Source organism: Heloderma suspectum, chromosome 3 (assembly GCF_057233095.1).
Source record: "Heloderma suspectum isolate Gila_16-S chromosome 3, 16-S_ref, whole genome shotgun sequence".
Taxonomy (NCBI): Eukaryota; Metazoa; Chordata; class Lepidosauria; order Squamata; family Helodermatidae; genus Heloderma; species Heloderma suspectum.
The window spans coordinates 211,529,308-211,551,531 of NC_139460.1; the positions used below are offsets into that span (position 1 = coordinate 211,529,308).

The following is a 22,224-nucleotide window of genomic DNA, read 5'->3' on the forward strand; positions in this document are numbered from 1 at the left end:
ACCCAGCAATATATCTGGCGACAGAGGGCGTCTGGAGTCAGGTGGCGCCGGGGACCCTCTGGACCAGCCCTGAAGCAGCCGCCGGACCCAGAAGTCCACAGTGTTGTCAGCCACACCCTTCATTTTAGAGCAGGCACGTGCAGCGAGCCTTACCCCGATGGTCCGGGCCACTAGACCCCGCCTGTGGGCATCAACACAAAACTGAAGTAAGTGATCGACTGGAATTGGCCACGACTGTGGCAGATGCGCAGCCACCCGGAAGGAAAAGAACTCCCTACCTGATCTGGCGTAAGCAGCTCTTGTGCTAGGGGCTAAGGACTGCAGGATAGCCTGTTCTGCCTCTTCCAGCCAACCTCCCAAAGAGCGGCTGGCAGGGTATCCGGCACAGCACGCGCCCAGAGGGCCAGCTCTCGGAAACTCTGCACCTGGCTACGTGACAATGCGTCAGCCAAGGCATTGTCCAGGCCGGGAATGTGCCGTGCGCGGAATAAAATATTACACCGAAGACACTGCAACATGAATGCCTGGACCAAAGCCATGACTCTATTGCTGTGAGATGACAAAGAATTAATGACCGGAACGGAGGCCTGATTGTTGCACCAGAAATGCACGACGGAATTAGAAAGCTGGGCCGCCCACAGATGCGCAGCAACATATATTGGGAAGAGTTCTAAAAAGGTAAGGTCCTTTCCCACACCCACATCTAGCCACTCTGCCGGCCACCGTGCATGACACCACTGATCCCAAAACACGACCCCAAAGCCCAGGGCCCCAGATGCATCAGAGTGTATCTGCAGTTCTGCTTCTAATAATAACTCATGCCTCCAGAAGGAAATGCCATTGAACGTGTTGAGGAAATGCAGCCAAACACAGAGATCATCCTTCATGGCCGACGATACCCGAATCTGATGGTGTGGGAAGCGCGGGCTCCACATGGCATTACAAAGGCGTCTAAGGAAGGCCCTGCCAGGGGCAATTACCCAACAGGCAAAGTTAAGGTGACCGACTACTTTCTGAATGGCCAGCAGCGTGACCTTCTTAGAATGCAGCATATGCAAAATCCTGTCCCTTAGGGCCTGCAGTTTATTGGCCGGGAGCCTACAAAGCTGCTTCACAGAGTCTAGTTCAATACCCAAAAACTTAATAGTGGGGGAAGGGCCCTCAGTCTTTTCCTCTGCCAAAAATACATCCAGCTCCTCAGCAAGGGCAGAAAATTCCCGCATTAGCCGAGCACACCGGGGGGCACCGGGTGAGCCCACAAATATGAAGTCGTCCAGGTAGCGCACGACGCTAGGGGACCCGGTTTTATAAGTCAAAGCCCATTCCAAGAAGGAAATGAACTTCTCAAACATAGCACAGGATACCGAACATCCCATGGGTAGGGCCCTGTCCACATAAAATTGACCTAAAAAACTGAATCCCAGAAGGTCAAAGTCCTCAGGGCAAATTGGCAGGAGGTAGAATGCGGATTTAATGTCGCATTTCCCCATGAGGGCACCAGGGCCCAGCGCCTTCACCATGGATACTGCCATGTCAAATGATGTATAGCGTACAGAGCATATGTGCTCAGGGATGGCATCGTTCACTGATCCACCCTTGGGGAAGGACAGGCTGTGGATCAGTCTGTATTCACCTGCAGCCTTCTTTGGCACATGCCCAATGGAAAGACCCTGAGGTTAGGGACTGGGGGAATCAAATGGGCCAATGACCCGCCCCGTGGCCAGCTCCTTATCAATCTTATCTTTGACTAACCGTTTGAAACCCGCGATAGATGTCTGATTCTGGGAAATTTGGGCCCAGCGTTGGCCCAGAAACGGAATCCTGAAACCCAGGGAAAATCCCTCATCCAAATAACAGGCGTTATCCTGGAGTAGGTATCGCTTCAAAAGGTGCCGCAGGGGCCCCAACTTAATTGGACTGGGCCCCTTTTGGCGGAGGTTGTGGGCTGCCGCTGGACTTCTTGCCACCCTGCCATTCCTGATTTGAGCCCTGCAGACCTTTGGCCTTCGGGCAGCCAATGAAGGCATGTTGACCCCCACAAATGGAGCATGCATGGTAAAATCGGCATGGATTCTTGAAGCCGACACCCTTGGAGCCAAACTGCCAGCAGAGTGGGCAGTATTGAACCGCCTGTCCCACCCCGGCCCTAGGAGCTGAGGCAGGTGTCAGCTTAGCTAAAATGTGCCCACTGTCGGACCTGTCACCAAAACCTGGCCTGGCAGGAGTCACAAACTGCAGCCAAAGATCCTGATCCTTGGCGTCCCAGCGCAATGTGGGGCCAAATGTGGCCTGCATACGAAAAAATTTGTCATAGGCCAACCAAGCTCCCCCTTCATATTCGGTATAGGCCCTATATATGATATCTAAATACTTAGTAAGGACCCAACTACACTCTGGGTGCTTCTGCTGTATGACACCCATAAAAATTAAGAAGCCAGGCAACCAGTTGGCCCAAGTGTGGGACACCTTCCTACGCCGGACCCTCTCCTGATCCTTGTCACCAGATTTCTCCCCCTCTTTTGTTTCAGACTCTCGGAATAACAGGGAAAAGACATCAACAAATTCTCCCTGTATGTTTTCCCTGGTGGCCAGCAATAGGTGGTATCCCAGGGGGGTAGATGTCCCCCCGGTTGGGATTGCCCCTTTATCTACATGGGCATAAGGGTCCTTGTCGCTCGCCCGAAGCTCAGCAGGGCCTTCACCTACTGGGCTGTGCCACACTGCAGTTCAAGCAGCCATGGGGGGTGGAGCGTGCTGAGGAGCCTCCCTGTCGCAGGCCATGTGAGGCTCAGAAGCCAGAGGGGCTGTGGGTGTTTCTCCTGCTTCGACCCCGCCAGTGGGGTTTGGAGCAGGACCCGGGGCCCTGTGGGGTTGGGCATACACAGGGACGCCAGCCACGTGAGCGGCCCCAGCTGATACAGCACAGCTTTGGGCCAGGGGCGTGTATCCCAGGCCAAAATAGTGAGGCAGTGCGTCCAGCGAAGGGAACAGTGGGATACCACCCGCTGGGGTGTGAAACGGCCAACTCATCCCTGCCATAAAGGGGAACCACCCATATGGCAGGAACTGGCTCCAACCGGTTGGTGGTGCCACCCCCCAGGTCCCGAAACCTCACCTGAGCAAAGGTTGCTTGCAGCGTCAGGGATCTGGCTACTGTCCAGAACTGCTGGAAGTGGTGAAAAGGATGCCGGTGACCCTTGTGCAGGAGGGGGCTGCTCCGCAAGTGGGCGCGCTGAGGCCATTGCGGATGCCGCTTACCCAGTGACGACCTGCTGAGAAGCCTCGATGGCTTCCAGCCTCTCTGAAATAAACAGCAACAGATCTCTGCGAACTTGCCCTCTAGTTACCCTAGAACCCAAAGTCCAGGGAGCCCACCTGGCAGGGGTGGTTAATGCAGGGATCCCCAAGTCCCTCTCCTCAGCCTCGAGCCTAGCCAGAATGAGGGCCATGTCAGGATCCTCATCTCCGGATGAGGAAGAGCTGGCCCTACAGAAGTGGCACTTAGCCAGAGGGGTGCAAGGGGTTTTGACCTTGCCTTTTTTGCCTCCCAAACCCTTCTAGGGTGGCATCACTGTGTATTGGAAATGCGCTACCCTCTCTCTCTCTCTCACACACACAGTATTTTTTATCATTGTTGTTGTTGTTTTACATTATTGTTGTTGTTAATTTGTTTCTTATTTATTTATTTATATAATCCCCGCTTTTAAAATTATATTTTACACACACACATCGAACTATTCTTTTAAAACTATCACACCTTACTTTCCTACCTTCTTCCCTGCTGTGAACTGCGTCCATGTACCCAAAAGGCAGTATCCAGTGCCTTTCTTTCTCCCCCCCCCGTTTTTTTTTTAAATTGTAATTATTATTATAAACTTAGAAAGCAGGCTCTACAAGCCACCAGGGGGCGTTGATAGGCCTAACTCTCCCTGGGCCGGAGAGGCTACTCTGCTTCCAGCCACCTAGAGCAGCTACTCAGTACCGGGGGGGGGGGGGGGGGTGTGCCCAAAAGCACAGGGAAAAATTCCCGCACCCTCTTGGGAAGGGCGTAAGGCGATGAGAGGCCAGGGGCCCGCCGCAGGAATCAGCAGCTAAAGGGGCAGGTCCAGTGCACAGGAAAGAACTTCCCCTCCCCATGATCGGGCAGCGCGGGGAAACAGACGACCGCCATAATGCGCGACAAAATCAGGGAGGAAAAGCAAAGAAAGACCCCCCCACTTGGCTGGCCCAGCTGCTGCGCCCCAAAGAATCAGGCCCCTGAGGAGAGGCGCGGAGCGGGAGCAAACTGCTGCTGCCGCGAACACCACTGCGGGCTGGAAGAGCACTGCCTCGTCCACGAGGATGCAGCCGCCGCCGCTGCGCACGCCTCCTCCTCCTCCTCGATGCCTCTGCCACCACTGCCGCCGCCGCCTCCTCAACGCCTCTACCGCCACCGCTGTCAAGGACAGAGGATGCTGCTGCCACCGAGGACACCACTGCTGCCGAGGAGCGCAGAAGGGCTTCGGAAGGCAGGAATGAATAGCCGAGTGGGTGGCGCGGCCTTAAATAGCGACCAGCTTGACCCCACCCCCCCAGGTGAAGCAAGAAGCGAAGGCCAATGGCCTTCGTCCTTGTCCCATCCTTCCCCACCACCACCCGCAACAGCCCCCCACCGCAGCCAGGCAAGCCGGGCACGGGGTGAGGGCACATATGATCACATTGGCTAGGCCCTGCTAACAGTCTCATTGCCCTGTTTGGGACCAGCTGAAGTTTCCAGACAGTTTTCAAAGGGAGCCCCACATATAACATATTGCAGTAATCCAAATGAGAGGTTACAAGGGCATGGGTAACTGTAGCTAGGCTATCTCTGTCCAGATAAGGACATAGCTGGTATATTAGCCTAAGCTGATAAAAGGTGCTTCAGGCCACCAAGTCCACCTCTGCCTCTAGCGACAATGCTGGATTTAAGAGCACCCCCAAACTATGAACCTGATCCTTTAGGGGGAGTACAACCACTCTAGAACAGGTTGAACATCTCTTAGCCATGCAGATGAACCACCCACTAAGAGTACCTCTGTCTTGACTGGATTCAGTCTCAGTTTACTGTCCCTCATCCAGTTCACTACTGTGCCCAGGCACTAGTTCAGAATAGCCACTGCTTCACCAGGATTTGATGAAAAGGATAGAGCTGGGTGTCATCTGCATATTGATGATACTTCAGCCCACAGCTCTAGATAAACTCCCCCAGCGGTTTCATGTAGATGTTAAACAGCATTGGAGATAGAACAGAGCCCTATGGAACCCCAAAGCATAGCTGCCAAGGCACAGAAAAATAATCCCTCAGTCCTGGTGTATAGAGTGTTAGTCTATTTAGAGTGCAATCCTATACATGTTTAGACAGAAAAAAGTCATACAACTCCCAGCATTTGCCAGCCAGTCATGCTTATAGGACTTTTTTCTGTCCTACGGAACTGTGCCCTTATTGCACTTAGTTACACTATGCTTACCTGCCAACATCAGGCATTAACTCTCTGAGGTCTTCCAGGGAAGGTTTCTTGCTCAGAAGTTTTTTATACAAAGCCAAGGGGAAGTGAAGCTCTACAATAGTAAAATTATATATTGCTAGCCCGCAGACAACACCAATCAGATGAAACAAGTCACTGTCTTCAAAGGTCTGCAAATACAAAAAAACCCTGAAATTAAACTAAACAGCATAGTACTATGAAGACATGTGTATTGTTTACATTTTAGAAAACATGTTACGTTCAACTACTGTTAGATCTCAAGTAGAATCACAACATTTATGCAAGCAAATACATTCAAAATTATTAATAATGCACATGTTTTGAGACTGTAATCTATGGAATGAAAATCTGTTCCATCTAATTTTTCGAGGCTTACAAAAAAGAGCGTTTAACTGCTTACTATGCGTTTTTATAATCCTTTCTTGTGAGATAACAACCATGGTGGCAGGCAATGACTGCTTTCGGGTTGGCAATGCAAAGATATATTGCCCACCACCACATGAATCCTAGCTTTGGGGAAGGGACAGGAGAAATGAGAGAGTGCGCTTTTTAAGCGTTGCTCCCTGAATCAAGAACTGGCTTCAGAAGGTGGGTAGGATTGGATTCTCCCTGAAGGATCAGGTTCATAGCTTCCATGTGCTGTTACACCTGGCTTACTGCTGGAATAATTGCTCCCATGGCTCAACCTACCTTTCACCAGCTTTAGCTGATGTGCCTGGGAAACTTCAGTTAATTAAAAAAAATGGTAGCCCGGTGACCAGCGAAGACTAACTGAATAAAATATCTCACCAGATCAAAAAACAACCACACTGGTTGCCTGTCTGTTTGTGGGCACAATGTAAGATGCTGGTTCTTCCTTTAAAGCCCTAAAGAAGTTTAGAACCAAGATAACTGACAAACCACCTTTTCCCTCATGAACTACCCAAGTTTTAAGATTATCCTTGGAGTCCCTTCTCCAAGTCCCCCCGCCTTCTGAAGCAAGGCAGACTGTGACAGAAGGACCTTTTCAGTTGTGGCACCTCAGTTGCAGAATAACTTCCCCTGTAGGTTTCAAAGGTGACCTCTGATATGTTTTTAGAATCAGGAGAAGACCTTTATATTTGCCTGAGACTTTTAAATGTTAGTTGTTTCAGATGTGTTCTAATGCCTGAGCATTTTACTTGAAGATTATGCTATTGCAGCTGTTTTTAATTAAATGGTCTTATTTAGATTTTGAAGATGCTCTAACATCTTCAAACTGAAGAACAGGATATAAGTTTTCATAATAAATAAAATAAACAGTAACAAAGAACCCCCATGTACCTGTGCAGTGCAGTGATTACAAAAACATGAGGACCGGCCCAAAAATACAGCTAAGAGCAAACACCCCAACAAACTTTACAAAACACAAATGGATAAACAAGTAATACATTGCACATATCCGACATAAAACACAACACTGACATAATAGGGCACTGTTGTGTGTTCTACATTGCACATGTCTATGACCACAAAGGGAAGAGGACAGAAATAAGCATATTCAGGGTGAAGCATAAACTCTGACACAGCAAATACCGTAATAGATGACAGGATGACAGCTAGTGTGCACTGTGCAGCTATAATGTAGTAATATCCTTCTCCAAGCACCCATAGGGTCGCATTGGAAGGCAAACAAGAATTCATTCACTGCCACCATAAAAAAAAACCTAAGAAATTACATACCTTATCTGAGAACCAAATTAGCCTGGAGTCTTCATTATACCTAAACATTCCATACTTGGGATCTAACAGCTCTCTCATGATCAGTAAGAAAAATTCTTTGCGGACTCCTCCTGCATCAACAGCTTCTTCCCCTACAAAAATAACCTAACATTGGCAATGCAGTTAGCATACTACATTTAAAAAAATTACACACACATACAGATGTGTTACTTGGATAACAGAATGCACAATAAAGAGTCTGAATAAAGGCTAACTCACACATTACATCTTTTAAGTTGCACTTGCAAAATGTTTTACATGCACACATGAAAATGCAATGTATGAACATGAAAAACACATATTTGCAACCACATATATTATACAAGCATATTTTTCACAGACCTGGGATTGGCATTGGCTCTCTGATGAATGTATGCTGAAGGGTAATTACACACATTACAAGTGTGTGTAATGAAGGACCAACAGATCCCCCCACCCCCGCAAAAAAAAAAAAAAAAAACACACACCCACAGGAGGTTATGATTTTGAGTAGTAAGAGAAAAAGGAGTGCAGTAGTAGGAGAAAAAGGAGCATTCTTTGCCAGTTTTTCTGCTCAAAATTCCCACCTTCCTTCCCTAGCCCCACTCCCAGGATCCAAGATAATATTTACAAGGGGAAACAGCAGGAGGGAGATGGGGAGAACAACTGAAAGGGATCACAAAAGATAAACATGCAAACAACTATACCTTCAGAGGCTTCTTGTAATCTACATTTTTTGTTTTCCTTAGGACTTCCATGGCATCCCCCACAATATTTTCTCTGCGCACTATTAAGATCAGACATGGATTGACAGATTCAAATACTGGGAGAAAAATCGATGAGAAATTCTGTCTGTGAGCCTGGTCAACAGCCATCTGGGGAAAACCAGGTAAAATTCTTAGTGGTGGCAGAAATAGTAATGGACACTAGATACATGACAGGCTTAATGCTCAAGAGACTCTACAATTGGCTAGTAATATTCCTGGCTTGTGACTTCACTATTGCAGTGTTTCCCAAATCTTTTGATACGTGGGGCACATGTTTTTCTCAACCATCTCCCAGGACAATGGGCAGGCACCCTCTTTGCAACTGTGGGATTGCCCGGTTAATATTGCCTCCTGGCCTCTTGTCCTCCCTTTTGCCCAAACAGTTAAGGCTCAAGGATAGAACGATGTTTCTCGGTAAAAAAGACGTTTTGGGGATTGCCCTACACCAGTCAGAAGTAGTACAAGAAGGCTTTCTCAGTGAATTCTTATTCCCTCCCTCAGGAGGATGTCACTGTGTATATCCTGGCAGAAGCGGGGGGGGGGGGAATCAGTGCTGCATGCATGCAGCATGATGGCTTTATTTGTCAAGGCACACGTCAGGCCTTCTCCCCAGCACACTAGACAAATGTTACATATCCTTGTAAGTCCATTATAATCCACACAAGTCCTCCAGGCAATAGCAAACTTCAATAACACTGCTCTTAAGATTGAACCAAGAGCTTCCACATAAGTCAAACATTCACACAGCCTCACAAATTAATTGACAAAAGTTACTGGGCTACAAAAACTTTTACCAACCCACCTGCCAATGCACACCTATGTTAGACACTGTCTCCTAAAAGGAGAAAACTATTGTGCATTTCCCTCCCTGGTCTCCTGGAGGCAGCTCTTATTTGCCATAGGCAACCATGCAAATAGCTATTTATCTTATTCTGTTGAAGACATCAATCAGTAGTGACTTAGCAGGCAAATCTGCCTAATGGATTAAATAAGCAAAGTTTGCACAGATTACTAACTGCAATTCAAACTAGATTTGAGAGCCGCTGTACACAATAACTGGCTGACTGTATCCTCAAAGTAAAGTAAATTTTCACTGTGCACTTCATCTGTGACTATGTTTCTCTCCTTGTATGAGAAGTGCTACTTATGAAGTGTCCTTTGAACGTTAAAGACAAAGGAGATGATACCCACTTTTAAAAGGATGAGCACACACATTTCAGTTGTATCAATCCAGGAATTTGCCCTGTATGTTTTTAAATATTAAAGCAAATCACTATTTTACCTGCATCTGTAAAACGGCATCAGTTTGCAAGAGTGTTGTCTTTGCCTGGGCATCAAACACAAAGGGATAGGTGCAAATTGTGACTGGCACATCTGCTAGCTAAAAAGAACAAGAGAAAAATCTGTTAGTGATTACAGTATTAGCACAAAGTGTCTGTAAAATTCTACTTAACTGATCAAGGGTTGACCAGTGTGGGGAGCTTATTTTAAATTTGTCTTGTGATTTAATATATGTAGTGCTGGAAGCTTTACTTGACAAATAGATGCAATAGAGAATTATCCGGTCAATGAAAGTGTTTAGTCTTTTTTTAAGCTATTAGATGTGCTTAATCCATGAATCCTATATGCAATTTGATTTGCTTACTCAGGACATCCAGTACTGGCTTTATCTTTCAAGATTATACATCAGACTAATTTCAAGGCCCCATGGACAAACCTGACAAGTCAATATTTCTGTGTCTGGTTTCCAGAACTTTACTGTGGAAATCAGAAAACCTCTTACCTCATTTAATCCATAGCTGATATCCTAACCATTGCAGTGCACAAAAGGCAGCAGTAATTAAGAGGAAAAAGCATCGTTAGTTTCTGCATATATATTCCTCACCTCTCACCACCACAAAAAAGTAAAACAAACTGAAATATTTGACTACTTTTTCCTTTTTAAAAAAATGGGCACAAGCCATTCCAGTACTCTGTTGCACACGGGGGCAAGTGTGGACATCACCATATGCACAGCTGGACCCAAGAGGGTAATGTGGTGCCACTGCACCCACCTCCAGCCCTAATACATGCATGGGGCCTCCATTACAGCCATGTCCAGCACTAGCCATCAGAGCCGACCTTGGCAGGGCTCCTATACCTTCCACATGAGCCCCCACAAGCACAGTACTCCTGCTTGGAGCATGCAGAGGCTAATTATGCCTAGTTGTGGATGTGTGCTAAGCAATTCTTCCCATGCTAGAGTGTCCTACAAGGTTCCTTATGACACTTGTAGTTACCAGCCTGTTCCTGGAAACTTACTTTTGGTTCTTAGCCACCCCAGATTTGAAGTAAAGGGAAGGACAAGAATTGGGTATAAGTGCCACAGCTTTCATTTCTTTCAGGGTGGGTGGAAGGTTTAAAATATTTTTTATTAAATTTCATTCAATATAACAGATAATCAACAACATTACGCAGGACAACACAGGGTAATCGATTAGATACATTCATTTGATGATATGATGTCAAATGAACAGAGAGTTCATGTCATTGAAACAAATGAATTCAGAGAGTTCACTGAGGAAAGTACTGGAATAATTCATTAGCCACACAAGTCCTTCCACAGGGAGCTTGGTGGTACTACTGTATCGTCCATTTTGTTGACATAGTTGATAAACCTATACCATTGTTCAAAGAGGTTATTGGCACTCTTGTTTTGTGTCTTTATTGCTCTTAACTGTTTGGTTAATTTTTCTGCCAAGGCAATAGACCATAAATGGTGGTATCATGAATGTACTGAAAGGTTTGTATTTGTTTTCCAACTTTTTACAATTGCTTCTTGTCTGGCAGCTATAAACATAAGGTTAACAGTTCTTTATGAAGTAGTGTTCCATTCAGTCCATCAAAAATAGTAAACTCATTTTTGCATTATTTGATACAAGTTGGTTTACACTGTTACTGCACTCATGAAATACTTTATTTCAGAATGTCTCTCGACTACTTTGCATTCCCACCACATGGGCATGTAAATGCTTATTTAATTACATCCCTCCAATATTTAAGTTTAAGCTACCGTAAATGTGAATTAATGGCAGATACCAGCAATGAAGAGTGAATCAGCTAGGGACGAGCTGGATCTTTAGGCCCAAGTCTGGCAATGAATGGTCTTTATAGCATTTTCTCTTTATTTTTGCTGAACTGAATTTAAAAGATTTGTTGTGCCATTTTGCTTCCAGATGTTTTAGAGCTACATCTTTCAAATGGTCTATGGTCCCTCTGGTTTCTGCTATTGTTACTTTATAAACAGGAAATTACCTTTGAGGTATGCTGATCATTATCATCTGTTCATAAACAGCAAGAGGTCTAATGGGTTAATTTCCTTACTTCAGGCACTGAAGTACAAAATTTGATGAATTTTTGGCCAATTTGTGTTTATTTCTCCCATATTATTTTTTATTCATATTCACTGACACCTGTGTATAGATTGTGAAGTCTAAACCTATCTCTCCCCGCCCCCATAGTTACATTGCTTGTATTTGACCTCATTAAAAACAGAGGGGGTATTATGTAAGAAGGGTATTACAGGAGATATGTGGGGGTGGGGAGATAAATTCTTGTGCCATTTTTTCTCAATTTTTTTCCTTGTGCCATTTTTTCCCAAATAGAATTTTCCAAATTCTGTTGTTGGTAGTTGTGTTGCTGCACTAAGAATTGTACCTTATGTTTTTCAAGTCTAATAATAATGTCTCATGGCCTTCCTCCAGGCTCTCCAGTAATAACTCTAAGAGCTTTTCTACGTGAGGCTGTTAATCCACTGTATCCACTTTTGGTTTCAACACAGAACTGAGATCCCAGGACTACATGAACAGCGTTTCTTTTCCTGCCTTTCTGCTACATAAGCTCTAGGTGGCACTTTGGTATAGCAGAATAGCGCAAATATGCAAGTGAAAAAAGTGGTTTCTTTCACTTTCACAATTAAATGCCCCTCTAAAAAAACTTGCTGAAAGTGCTTGTTAGAAACAAAAGTGAAACTGGAAGGTCACGACATTGTCTAACCCGTAACCAAAGTGAGTAGGGAATGACAAGCACACGATAAATGCCTCATGTAGAAAAGCCCTATGTGCCCATTTGATTTCCTCAGCCTTAAATGCTTAAATTGGTCGATCAGAGAAGATTTCAGAAAGCACTGAAACTAGGAATGCTGTCAAATTCAGCTGATCCCTCTGATCCGCAAATTCAACAGGCAGCTTCTATTTTCTAAGGTCTTCCACATATTCCCAAAGACCCATTAGACTTTTTCAACTTTTAATACTTGTTTGGTAGCCAATTGCCATCTCAAGAGCCTCATCAGACATTTTAGCAATGTCATTTACTACCTGTTATATCAGTGATCTTTATTTCTAGAGATTTGGTTAAGTATTACCATTCTTGCTTTAAAACTTGCTTGGGTTGTTTTAACTGACCCGTGATGATCCCAAGCAGCTCTAAATTGTCCTTTCCTGGTTTTTGAGATCTGCGCAGTATTTCTGCATTGTCTTCCAACTGAGCATGACTTGTATTTTTCTGATCTTTTTTGTTAAGTTTGTTGTTGCTGTTAGATGCTGTTTTCTATTATAAGGCTGCATTGGGCTTCGGAGCTCAACACTAACTTGGCATATTCCAATGGTGACATCACTCCCACCCCCAGCTTCCACTTCTGACCAGCTACACTGTAGCTGCAACAGCAAAAACAGAAGTGCCCCTGCTTCTGATCTATGCTAAGCATGCATAAGAACTGCCAGAGTACATGAGAAGCAGACAGACGAAGACGCTGAGATACTTGCAGCGTTGTGTCATTTAGGGCGTAATCCTATGGCTGCTAGTCAGCGGCTAGACAGCCATAGGATAGGTCGGTTCCTGGGAACCAACCTCCACCCCTCCCATGCTGCCTTGTAGGCAGTGCGGATCAGCCCCGCACTCCGTGCTCATAAGAGGAGTGTGGAGCAGCAAAAACGGGGCGTTCCCAGGGGTGGGGTGGGGTGGGGGGATTTGCCTTTCTGACACTTCTTATGTATTGCCTGCCATCCGTTGCCCCGCCCCCCCCAACTTTCCACTGCTAGACAGCCAATTTCAGTGTCTCCACGCTGCTCCTGTCCTGCATTGGACAGGCGGTCACTTCCAACTTCGGAGGCAGCCGCCCATCCCGATAGGATTGTGCCCTTAATGTACTAGTTTAGATCCTAAACAAACAGCTCTCCAGCTTTAAGATGTCAGCCACCTACAATTTAGAACATTTATTCAAAAGCTTTACCCCAGCCCATCTTAGCTTACTGTGGGTAACAGCATGTTAGCCATAATATGACAAATAAATCAAACAACAATAAATGACCAGCAATCTTATAACTTATATATAGTTATATAAGTTTAAAATTTAAATATTTTTTTTATAAACAGATTGTAAAATGTGAAACTTTTTGGCATAAAATGCCAGTTTCAGTCACAAATGAGAGTATTTTTCAACTGCAACATACTCTCATTTGTGACTATAGCTGGCATTTCTGCAAAAACATTTCATATTTTAAAATCTGTTTATTAAGAAGTTTTTTAAATGTATAAACGTATAAGCTCAATGCACATTTGCTAGCTGTTTATTGTGGTTTGGCATGCCATTTCATACACATTACATCCCCTACATATCTGTTTATTCAAACAAAATCAGTTATTAATGCATCTTAAAATTAATTAATTAATTAATCACTTGTTAATGCATCTTGTGAAAAGTCAAAAGTGCAAGAAAGCTAATTTAAATACAGAACATTTTCAATGCTTCTGCTTGTGCATCAACATGCTGATAACTGACAGTTTTTGCATGCACAACTGATCTATTCAAAATGCATTTGTGACTAATCTTTTTCATTTCTTGAGCTGTTGAACAGCAGATTGTATTTCTCATGAGTATCCCCAAGTCCAGATCCTATTTAATTTAGCCTGACTCCAGGCTCCACGCCAACCCATTACAAAAATAGTTCAAACTCCTCACTTGAGATATATGAGCAGGGAGACACTTCTGATCTAAAAATACAATTGCGGTTTTATATAATGGGGGGGGGGGATTTCTTTGAGAGTACCACTGTTATTGAATGGAAAAGGTAGAATCTACAGATTCCATGGGTAATTGCAATGGTGTGACATCAAACACAGGAACCCTCTCATAAGGCAATGTATTTCAGTAAGTCATTAGAAAAAGTGTGTAAGGGCAGATGGCATTCTTAAGTGGTATTAGTATTTTGATCACTATCATTTAGCGATTCAGTCATTTTGGTTCCTGTAGCCTTTTTCGAATAGTTTTCAAGTATCCTTCCTTGCTTTCAAACTCAGTTCTATTGCTACCTTCAGTATAAAGTAAGGATCCATGTACTGCCCTTGAGCAATATCTCCATTAGGGTTTTGGTAGCAAAAAGAAAATATACCAGAAATAGAGATAACCATTTCCAAACAACATGTACCCCATATCCCAGTAAATCTTTTACATTTCCACTGACCTTTCAGTTTATAGATGTCGTTATGAACATTTTTCTCTGCTTGTACCTTGTATGTTTTTCTTCTATGGGATGCATGTAATTCCAACTGATTTCTGTAATGTTTCTAATGGCAGGATGAGATTTCTTTGCACAGAATTTGTATATTACCTTTTCATGTATAAAATAGTGTATGGACCTGGTTAGGCTTGAATTATGGAAAAGTTGGAAGAAGTGACTTAAGAGAACACATTTCACATGATAAAATAGTCATGTGACTCAAGAGTTCAGATTCATACTCTTATGTTTATGGCAACGGCTCTCTCAAAAATGCCATGTGGCTTCAACATTTTCCTGGAAAGATCTTTTCTAGCTATACTCAAACAGCATTGTGTGAGAGTCAGTAACTCACTCACCTCCTGAGTTTATTGGAAGTCTCAGGGACTATCAAAACAACATTCTATGCCTTGCATCCAGAGTTGTGCTGGCAGAAGGTAATTTTCCTACGCTCTCTTACCCTTCCGCAGTCCCCTGAAAAGCCTCTTCAGAGGGCTAGGGGATTCTCTTGAATGGGACTGACTGTGCGGGGGGGGGGGGGGGTGTTTGTTGAAGGAGAAGATTGAAAAAAATTGTGCAGAGACTATTTGTTTTTTGCAGAAGGCAGCACCATGAGTCACATCTGGAACTTCCTGCAGAAGCTCAATTTGTAGGAATGAAATCATCTGTTTTTTCCTCCACAGAGAATAGGGAAGAAAGGAGAGATAGCTTCTACCCCACAAGTTATGCTTTTGCAGAAACTGCCAGCAGTGCCTTGTTGCTACCCCATGCAAAATCCTTGGAAAGGGGAAAGAAATTACCCCTTCTTTGTCTCCAGGAAAGAAGTGGGAATGATGGCTTCCTCCCTTTCCCACTGGGCATTTGGAAGAGGAAACAGCAATGCACATCGGATGCTTTCTGCAAAAGTACTAAAGAAGCCACCTCTCCTCCTCTTCCCCTCACCCTTCAACATATTGAAAATGGGATATTTCAATATCCTTCAACATGGGATATTTCTTCAACATTTCCACTGGGCATTTGACAAAGACAGCAGTAGTGCAGCGCTGCCGCTGCTGTTGCTTCAAGAGCCCAGTGCCAGGACAAACACCATTCTCCTTTCTCTAAGTCCTCAGAGAAAGATCAGTGGCAAGAAAAGAAATAGGTTGACTAGTAAGCCAAGAAAAGGTTTGCAGACCACTGACCATTATCTTGTATTATTCAGCAGCTCAGACACTTTGGATAATCAGTGTGGCCAGTCAGATGCAACCATGGTTTGTTGTTACAAGCATTAGCCTTGGATGTACATGCTCCTCCTCTCTCATGGGCCAAGATCAGAAGCTTCCGATCGTGGTTAGTGGTACACCATAGCTTGCTGTTTTATTCACTCAGTAGCACATCATTTCAGCTTACATACTCGGTACTACCTAAACAACCTAGTCCCCTCTACTGTGCTGATCAAATACTTTTTTTCACTGTGCATGGGCTTGACAGAGAATGTAACATTTCAAAAAAAAACTTCATAAAGCCACATTATTCAGGAAATTAAAACATGCAAGGCCAAGACTAGAATTGACAGGAAAGCCAGGAGGTACTCTAAACAAACAACTTGTCCCAATGTAAAGCTATTCTTGCATTGTGCTACTTTCAATTGCAGGGGCAGGGGGATTCCGTAACTGAATATGACATTAAAAAATCCATACACAAAGAAAGGTTAAATCTTTCTTCCTGACACCTAGTTTTGTGTGTGCAAGAACTTATTTTTATATCTGGGGGAGCACTGAAATCATGCAACTCACTCCAGTGATAAGAGTTAAGGAACAGTTTAACCATGTGAATCCAAGAGCATGTAGTACAACTGCTATGTACTACATGGCATGGGGAGAACAAAAATGGGATATTTACCATTCCATATGCCTGCTGCTGGATCCAGGTAAAGTAGTCATCTCTTATGTCTATCAAATCCTGTATTTCATGTATGTAGAATTTATCATACTGTATGATTTGCCCACCTCTTTCATTTACCTAAATTTTTAAAAAAATGTTATCTGTCACTAAGAACATTATACATTTCATTTCATTCTAGTAAGACTAAAACATTTGTTCAGACACACATATGAAATGTCATCTAATACCTGGCTTTTTAACAAGTACAAATATATATCCTAGACTGAACTCTGGAAAAGATCAATTTTCATCTATAAATGTCTCTTTTCCACAGCATAACAAGACTAGACATTCTTCAGACTCACAAAATGACCAGGTTCACAAATAACGCTAACCCATGTTTTGTTGCCGTACCCCAGGTTTGTCTGGCAGATGACTGAACAAACCATGGTTTATTTTCTCAATTCCTGGATAAGGTCCCTCCTCCTTCACCTGCTTCCTCCATGTATCCTTTTGTGGCATTGCAGTACTGGTATGTAGAGCAGCTGGTGGTGGTGGTGGTTTTACCATTTTTGCCTACTGCCTCTGTGGCCTGACAAAACAAGCCATGAACAACCCAAGGTCCTGGGTTCACATGTAACGACAACCCACAGTTTAAACAACCCAGAGTTCACAACCCAACAACAAACTGGCCCAGTTCGCACAATCACCATGGCTTAAACAAGCCATGGTGGCTTACTTAATTCATAGCATGTGCCAGGCGCCATTTGCCTAGTTACCTGTCTGGGCGCGGCTTGTTGTGTCATCCCAATCTGGACAGCATGGCTTGTTCAATGGGGAAACAACCCTGAAATAACCCAACAGACCATTTGAGAGCTGTTCCCCCTTCAAACAAGCCACCCTCAAACAAGCCATGCCACCTGGGTTCAGACTATACAACAAGCTGCACCTGGATGGGTAATTAGTAAAATGGCACCCGGCACACACCACAGTTTAAACACGGCACCATGGCTTGTTTAGTCTATGGTGATCATGCAAACTAGGTCACTTTGGGGCTGTTTGCACGACAGCCCACTTACTTAACCCACAATGAGTCTGTGGCACAGGCAAGGCACATGGAGCTGCCATTTTGAATATGCAATCCCTGCTTGGGGGTTGTCATGTCGTGCAAACCTGGCAAGCATGGGTTATACAAAGGTTAAACAACCCTTGCATAACCCAAGTTCTGTTTTAGGGTTATGCGAGGATTGGTGCAGGTAATTGTTTATAATCAAATAGTAGCAAGAGAGATTGTGTTTTAAATTATTTGTCTGTAGAAAGATGTTGTATTATATATGCTGTAGAAATTAACAACTTATTGTTAAAAAAAATAACCATATATTTTACTCCAAGGCGCACTCCAAACCCCAACTCAGTACTGAAAATACTTCCCGCTATCTGGCAGCCCATGAGCAAGACTGGTATTTGAAAAATGGAGTTCTAATTGGATCTCATTAGCTTTATAGCTATTTAGATATTAGCACTCAGAGGATAAGACACTGAACTTGGTTCCAGCAAGTGTGCTTAGAAACTTAGCCTGAGTGACCCTCCTTTGCCCTTGGTGTTCTGTAGCAAAATATTGTTGAAGCCAGCCAGTACTTCACAAAATAAATTTTGACTCAATTTGAGAAACTGATACAACCCTTCAGTTTGTGGTTTGGTTGAGAAAATGTCCCCATTTCATGCCGATGTTTTATAACAAAGTGTGGCAGGGGCCCCAACATGGCACCCGTGGGGACCTTCAACAGCACCTACGAAGCTCTCCACTCCCTGCCCCCTTCTAAAAAAATTCTTATTAAAAACTTTGGAAAAGGTTAATCTTTTTTCTCTCCCTTTCTATCCTCTAGCCTTGCTCTTTCTCTCCCCTCTCCCCTTTTCCCTTGCTCTTTCTCCCCCTCACTCCCAGCCTCTAGCCTCAATGTTCCCCCCCACCTCTTTAGCTCACCGTTTTCCCCCCTCCTAGCCTCTAGTCTTGCTCTTTCTCTACCTCTTTGCCTTGCTGATTCCCCGCCTCCTCACTTTCCATCTTTGCTATTTCTCTCCCCACCTTTTTACCTTGCTGTTCCTCCCCGCTCCCAGCCTCTAATCTTGCTCTTTCTCTCCCTTCTACCCCTTTGCCTTGCTATTTTCCCTTCCCTCCCAGCTTCTAGCCTCACTATTTCTCTCTTCCCCACCACCCCTTTAGCTCACTTTTGACTAGCCAGGCCCCCACAGAAGCCATTATGCGACTTGCCACATCATCCATGGGAGCCATTTTGTGATGGTGCCCACAACAGCTTTTCAAATTCCCAAATGTGCCCCTAGGTCCAAAAAGGGTGGAGACCCCTGAAGTATAGGCTTTCATTTCTCCTCATCAGAACACAAGTAAATGTTTCTTCCAATTACAAGTACATGGATGCCAAACAAATTCCAGTGGTCCACACACCCAGAAGGCACTGCAGAAGAATTGTATCTTTAGAACTCTAAATGAATATCCAGTTAAAGTCAATTACATTAACGATGCACTACGTTTGACAAGATGTACATCACAACTTAGAAATAGGAATCAGAATAGCCTATACATACCCTATGCAAAATTTCCAAAACCTTGAGGGAACTGTGCAGACAGCTACTAAAGATTCTTTGCTCTGAGGCAGGGATACCCATCTTGTACAATTTCAGAAGGTGGACCACAACATCTTTGTAAAGTTCCACTATTTTGAGGAATAATGGAGGTTCTAACACAGACCACCAGTTTTCTATAAATAAAAGGGGAAAAAACAAATCTTGAAGTTACAGTTGCAGACAAAAACGTTGCAGAACTGGGCTTGTACAGAACATTACCTATACCCTCAGTTCATCCGTTGTTAAGCACTAAATAAGGTCAGAATATTTATCCACACCACATTTATATAGTTTCAATATGTAAGGAGGAGGTCCTTTCGCTGGGAAGTAAAGAAAAATAAGCAAGTTCTGCTTTACGTAAGATCTACAGTCACAATTCCCAATACAGAGCCTTGTCTCTAGCTCAGGCTATGAAGTGACATACTTACAAAGGGAAGTGCAATGTTTATTCCTCCTTGGGGAGGAATCTCAAGCAGTAGCACGAAACTTTGCTGCGTGAAATACATTTAATTAACCATGAATCCAAAAAGAGAAAATACATGTAAACATTAGCTTAATCAGAGAAAAGCCAGGCCAAAAATTAGGAATCTATGTCATTTTTATAGCTTAGTAGTATCTCTCATACAAATATGCAAGGATATTCATGCAACAATACTTCCTTTTAGTAGAGCAATAAACAGAAGATGTAAACTGATTACAATAAGTTTGAGAGATCAGATACACCTGCTCTTAGCATTGCAAGCTGCTGCATCTTTACAGCAGAATAACACATACCAATTCACAACTGAAGCTAAACAAAACAAACCTTACCAAGTACTTTCAGTGGAGCTTTTTCTAGATTCACAACAGCGGTTGCAAATGGAATAGCTAATGTCATGTAATTGTTTGCATCACTCATTAGTGGGCATTCTGGCAGTGTTAGAAAAAGTCTTAGGGCTTCAACATCAGGCAAGGAACTAGTCAGTTTAGGAATAAGGTTCTTCTCCAAACTAGCTGCCACCTGGGAATGTTGTGCAAAACAGATCCTAGTTTTAAATTAAGAGTAATTTCTATGCGAATAAAACAGTAAATTTTAGAAAAAGAGGTCATGTTACAGTTTACAATTAAAAACAAACTTGAACATAAACTTTACTTATTAAAAAAAACCAAGAGCCCCTCATAACTTTCATCACAGTAAAGGTTTTTTTTAATAGCTACTTTACACTCATGATGTCTGTCTGTAGTGTGTGTGTGAGGGGGTGGATTTTTTGCATATATTTTGGAATTGTCCAGTTACACAACTCTTTTGGATTAATACTTTGAATCTGGTTAATGAAGTAACCAGTTGCTTAATACCACAAAATCTTAAAGTAATATTACTGTGTTACCTGAAAAATTTGATTAATAATATTGACCATGAAGCTGTTGTAAACCTGCTCACGGCAGTTGAGCAAACTGGAAGAGTAGTGTACAGTGCAAACTGGAAGAAAGCTGTTGCTCCATTGTTTTATGTATGGTACAGTAGAATATGGAATATTGCAAGTTTATCAAATTAAAGTATAGAAAATCAAATAATGGACAATAAATAAAATAAATGTATTGAAGGATGGTCTTTGTAATGTTCTGGAATAGTAATTATCAGGACAATAATCGAGCATATACTTAATTTTCTTTACTGTACAGCATTTCATGTCTTTTTGTGTGTCAGTATGTGTATATGTGTGCCTTGACTTGGTTGTTTTTATATAATCTGTTTTTTGTATAATAATTAATTTTAATTAATAAATAAAAATAATATTTTTAAGCCCTGAATGGTTTGGGGCCAGTAATCTTTTTTAAAATGGCCACTTCATAAAAATGGTGAAAGTGAATGTCATCATGGCTATTCATTTCTGTTCTGGAGTATAACACATATTAATAAAAGACTCATTGGCTGTGTTTGGATTTAATACTAAGCCACAGTCTGTTTTAACCATGGTTTGTTTAAGAAGCCAGGATCCCGCTCATAGACAAAGAAACTGTAGCTTGCTTTGCCTAATGTTATTGTTAACATTATTGTTATTGACCCCTCCACCTCCTCTGAGAATACCTGGCTGCTATCCCCAAGGCCTTTGCGGCAGCTGAGGACTAACAAGATGTCACTATTTCTTTTGCCATTGGCTGGCTGCAAAATGGGGAAGGTAACAAGAACACTTTCCTCTCAGCAGTTTCAGCAGCTCTCAGCAAGCCCCAGGGCAAAACACTAAAGCTTCTATTTGTCAACCCTTACCTCCCAAATCTACGAAGCAAAAGTCCTTCCTGCTGTGGCCACAAGTCCCCCCACTCCCCCAGTATTAAAACTTTATGGTGAACAACCACAAGAATAAATGTTAACAATAACTTAAGACAGAAACAGGGATGGTTGATTGTTGCAGAAACAGAGTTACACAGGGAGTGAGTGGGTGGCGGTGGCGGTGGTTGAGGAGAAGCGCTTAGCCTTACATCAAATTGTGTAATTGCATCAATGGAGCTGTTGGTATAGCATGCTAAGAGCAAATGTGTAGTTCTGACATATATCCCTCATTAGATATGGGTAAAGGCATCCATGGTCCCTTACATTTTTTTTTCCTTCACAAGGCTGCTGTAAAGCTAGGCAGTTAGGATGGAAAGGGAGCGCTTATGAACAAGGATGTGGATAGGGTGGTGTGGAAAAAGAATATCTTAGTTACATGAGCAGTTTCAGTTTCTAGCCAGGATTCCAAGTTCTGATGTAACTACAAATCACAGATAACGCAAGCAGAGATTTATAAGACAACTTCAAATCAACATTTCACATAATAGTTTGTTTTGGCCACAAAGCATAGTTAGTTGTCTGGACTGAGTTTGGGCATCCAAACAATTAAGAGTTCAGCTAAACAATCCATAGTTTAGTGTTATATCTAAACCCAGTTATTAAAATGCTAAATAGTAAAACTACATTTTTTTTAAATCACAAAGATTTGACAACTTTGTAAAGCTATTCTGGAGCTGCTGCTTTGAGACTTTAAAAAATAAGTATAAAATACAAATTTATTGCATTAAAACCAATTCACAGTAAAAACTACCATCAATTGATTAATACAGTGTAGCATCTAGGTTGGAGCAGGTAGAAGGTAGATCAGGATTGATGGGTAGCAAATAAAACAGCAGCAAGTAAAATTGTGCTAATCACTTATATTTTAGCCCAAGTATTCACTT

The 22,224-nt window shown here is 43.1% G+C and overlaps 1 protein-coding gene across 4 annotated transcripts in view; it reads right to left on the reverse strand.

The window, feature by feature from the left end:
- The window catches only part of HERC4 (HECT and RLD domain containing E3 ubiquitin protein ligase 4), a 60,629-nt gene that overhangs the window by 8,026 nt on the left and 30,379 nt on the right, over window positions 1–22,224 (reverse strand). For 3 of the 4 annotated variants that reach the window (XM_084845400.1, XM_084845399.1, XM_084845401.1), the window contains exons 14-20: window positions 19,840–20,029; window positions 18,991–19,163; window positions 16,405–16,524; window positions 9,273–9,371; window positions 7,931–8,098; window positions 7,206–7,349; window positions 5,487–5,653 (exon numbers count right to left, since the gene is read on the reverse strand). In XM_084845400.1, coding sequence (XP_084701526.1) covers window positions 5,487–5,653; window positions 7,206–7,349; window positions 7,931–8,098; window positions 9,273–9,371; window positions 16,405–16,524; window positions 18,991–19,163; window positions 19,840–20,029 — 1,061 coding nt within the window. Of the gene's footprint in view, window positions 1–3,115; window positions 3,302–5,486; window positions 5,654–7,205; window positions 7,350–7,930; window positions 8,099–9,272; window positions 9,372–16,404; window positions 16,525–18,990; window positions 19,164–19,839; window positions 20,030–22,224 lie in introns of all 4 variants that reach the window. The other variant, XR_014789354.1, reaches the window with a different exon arrangement.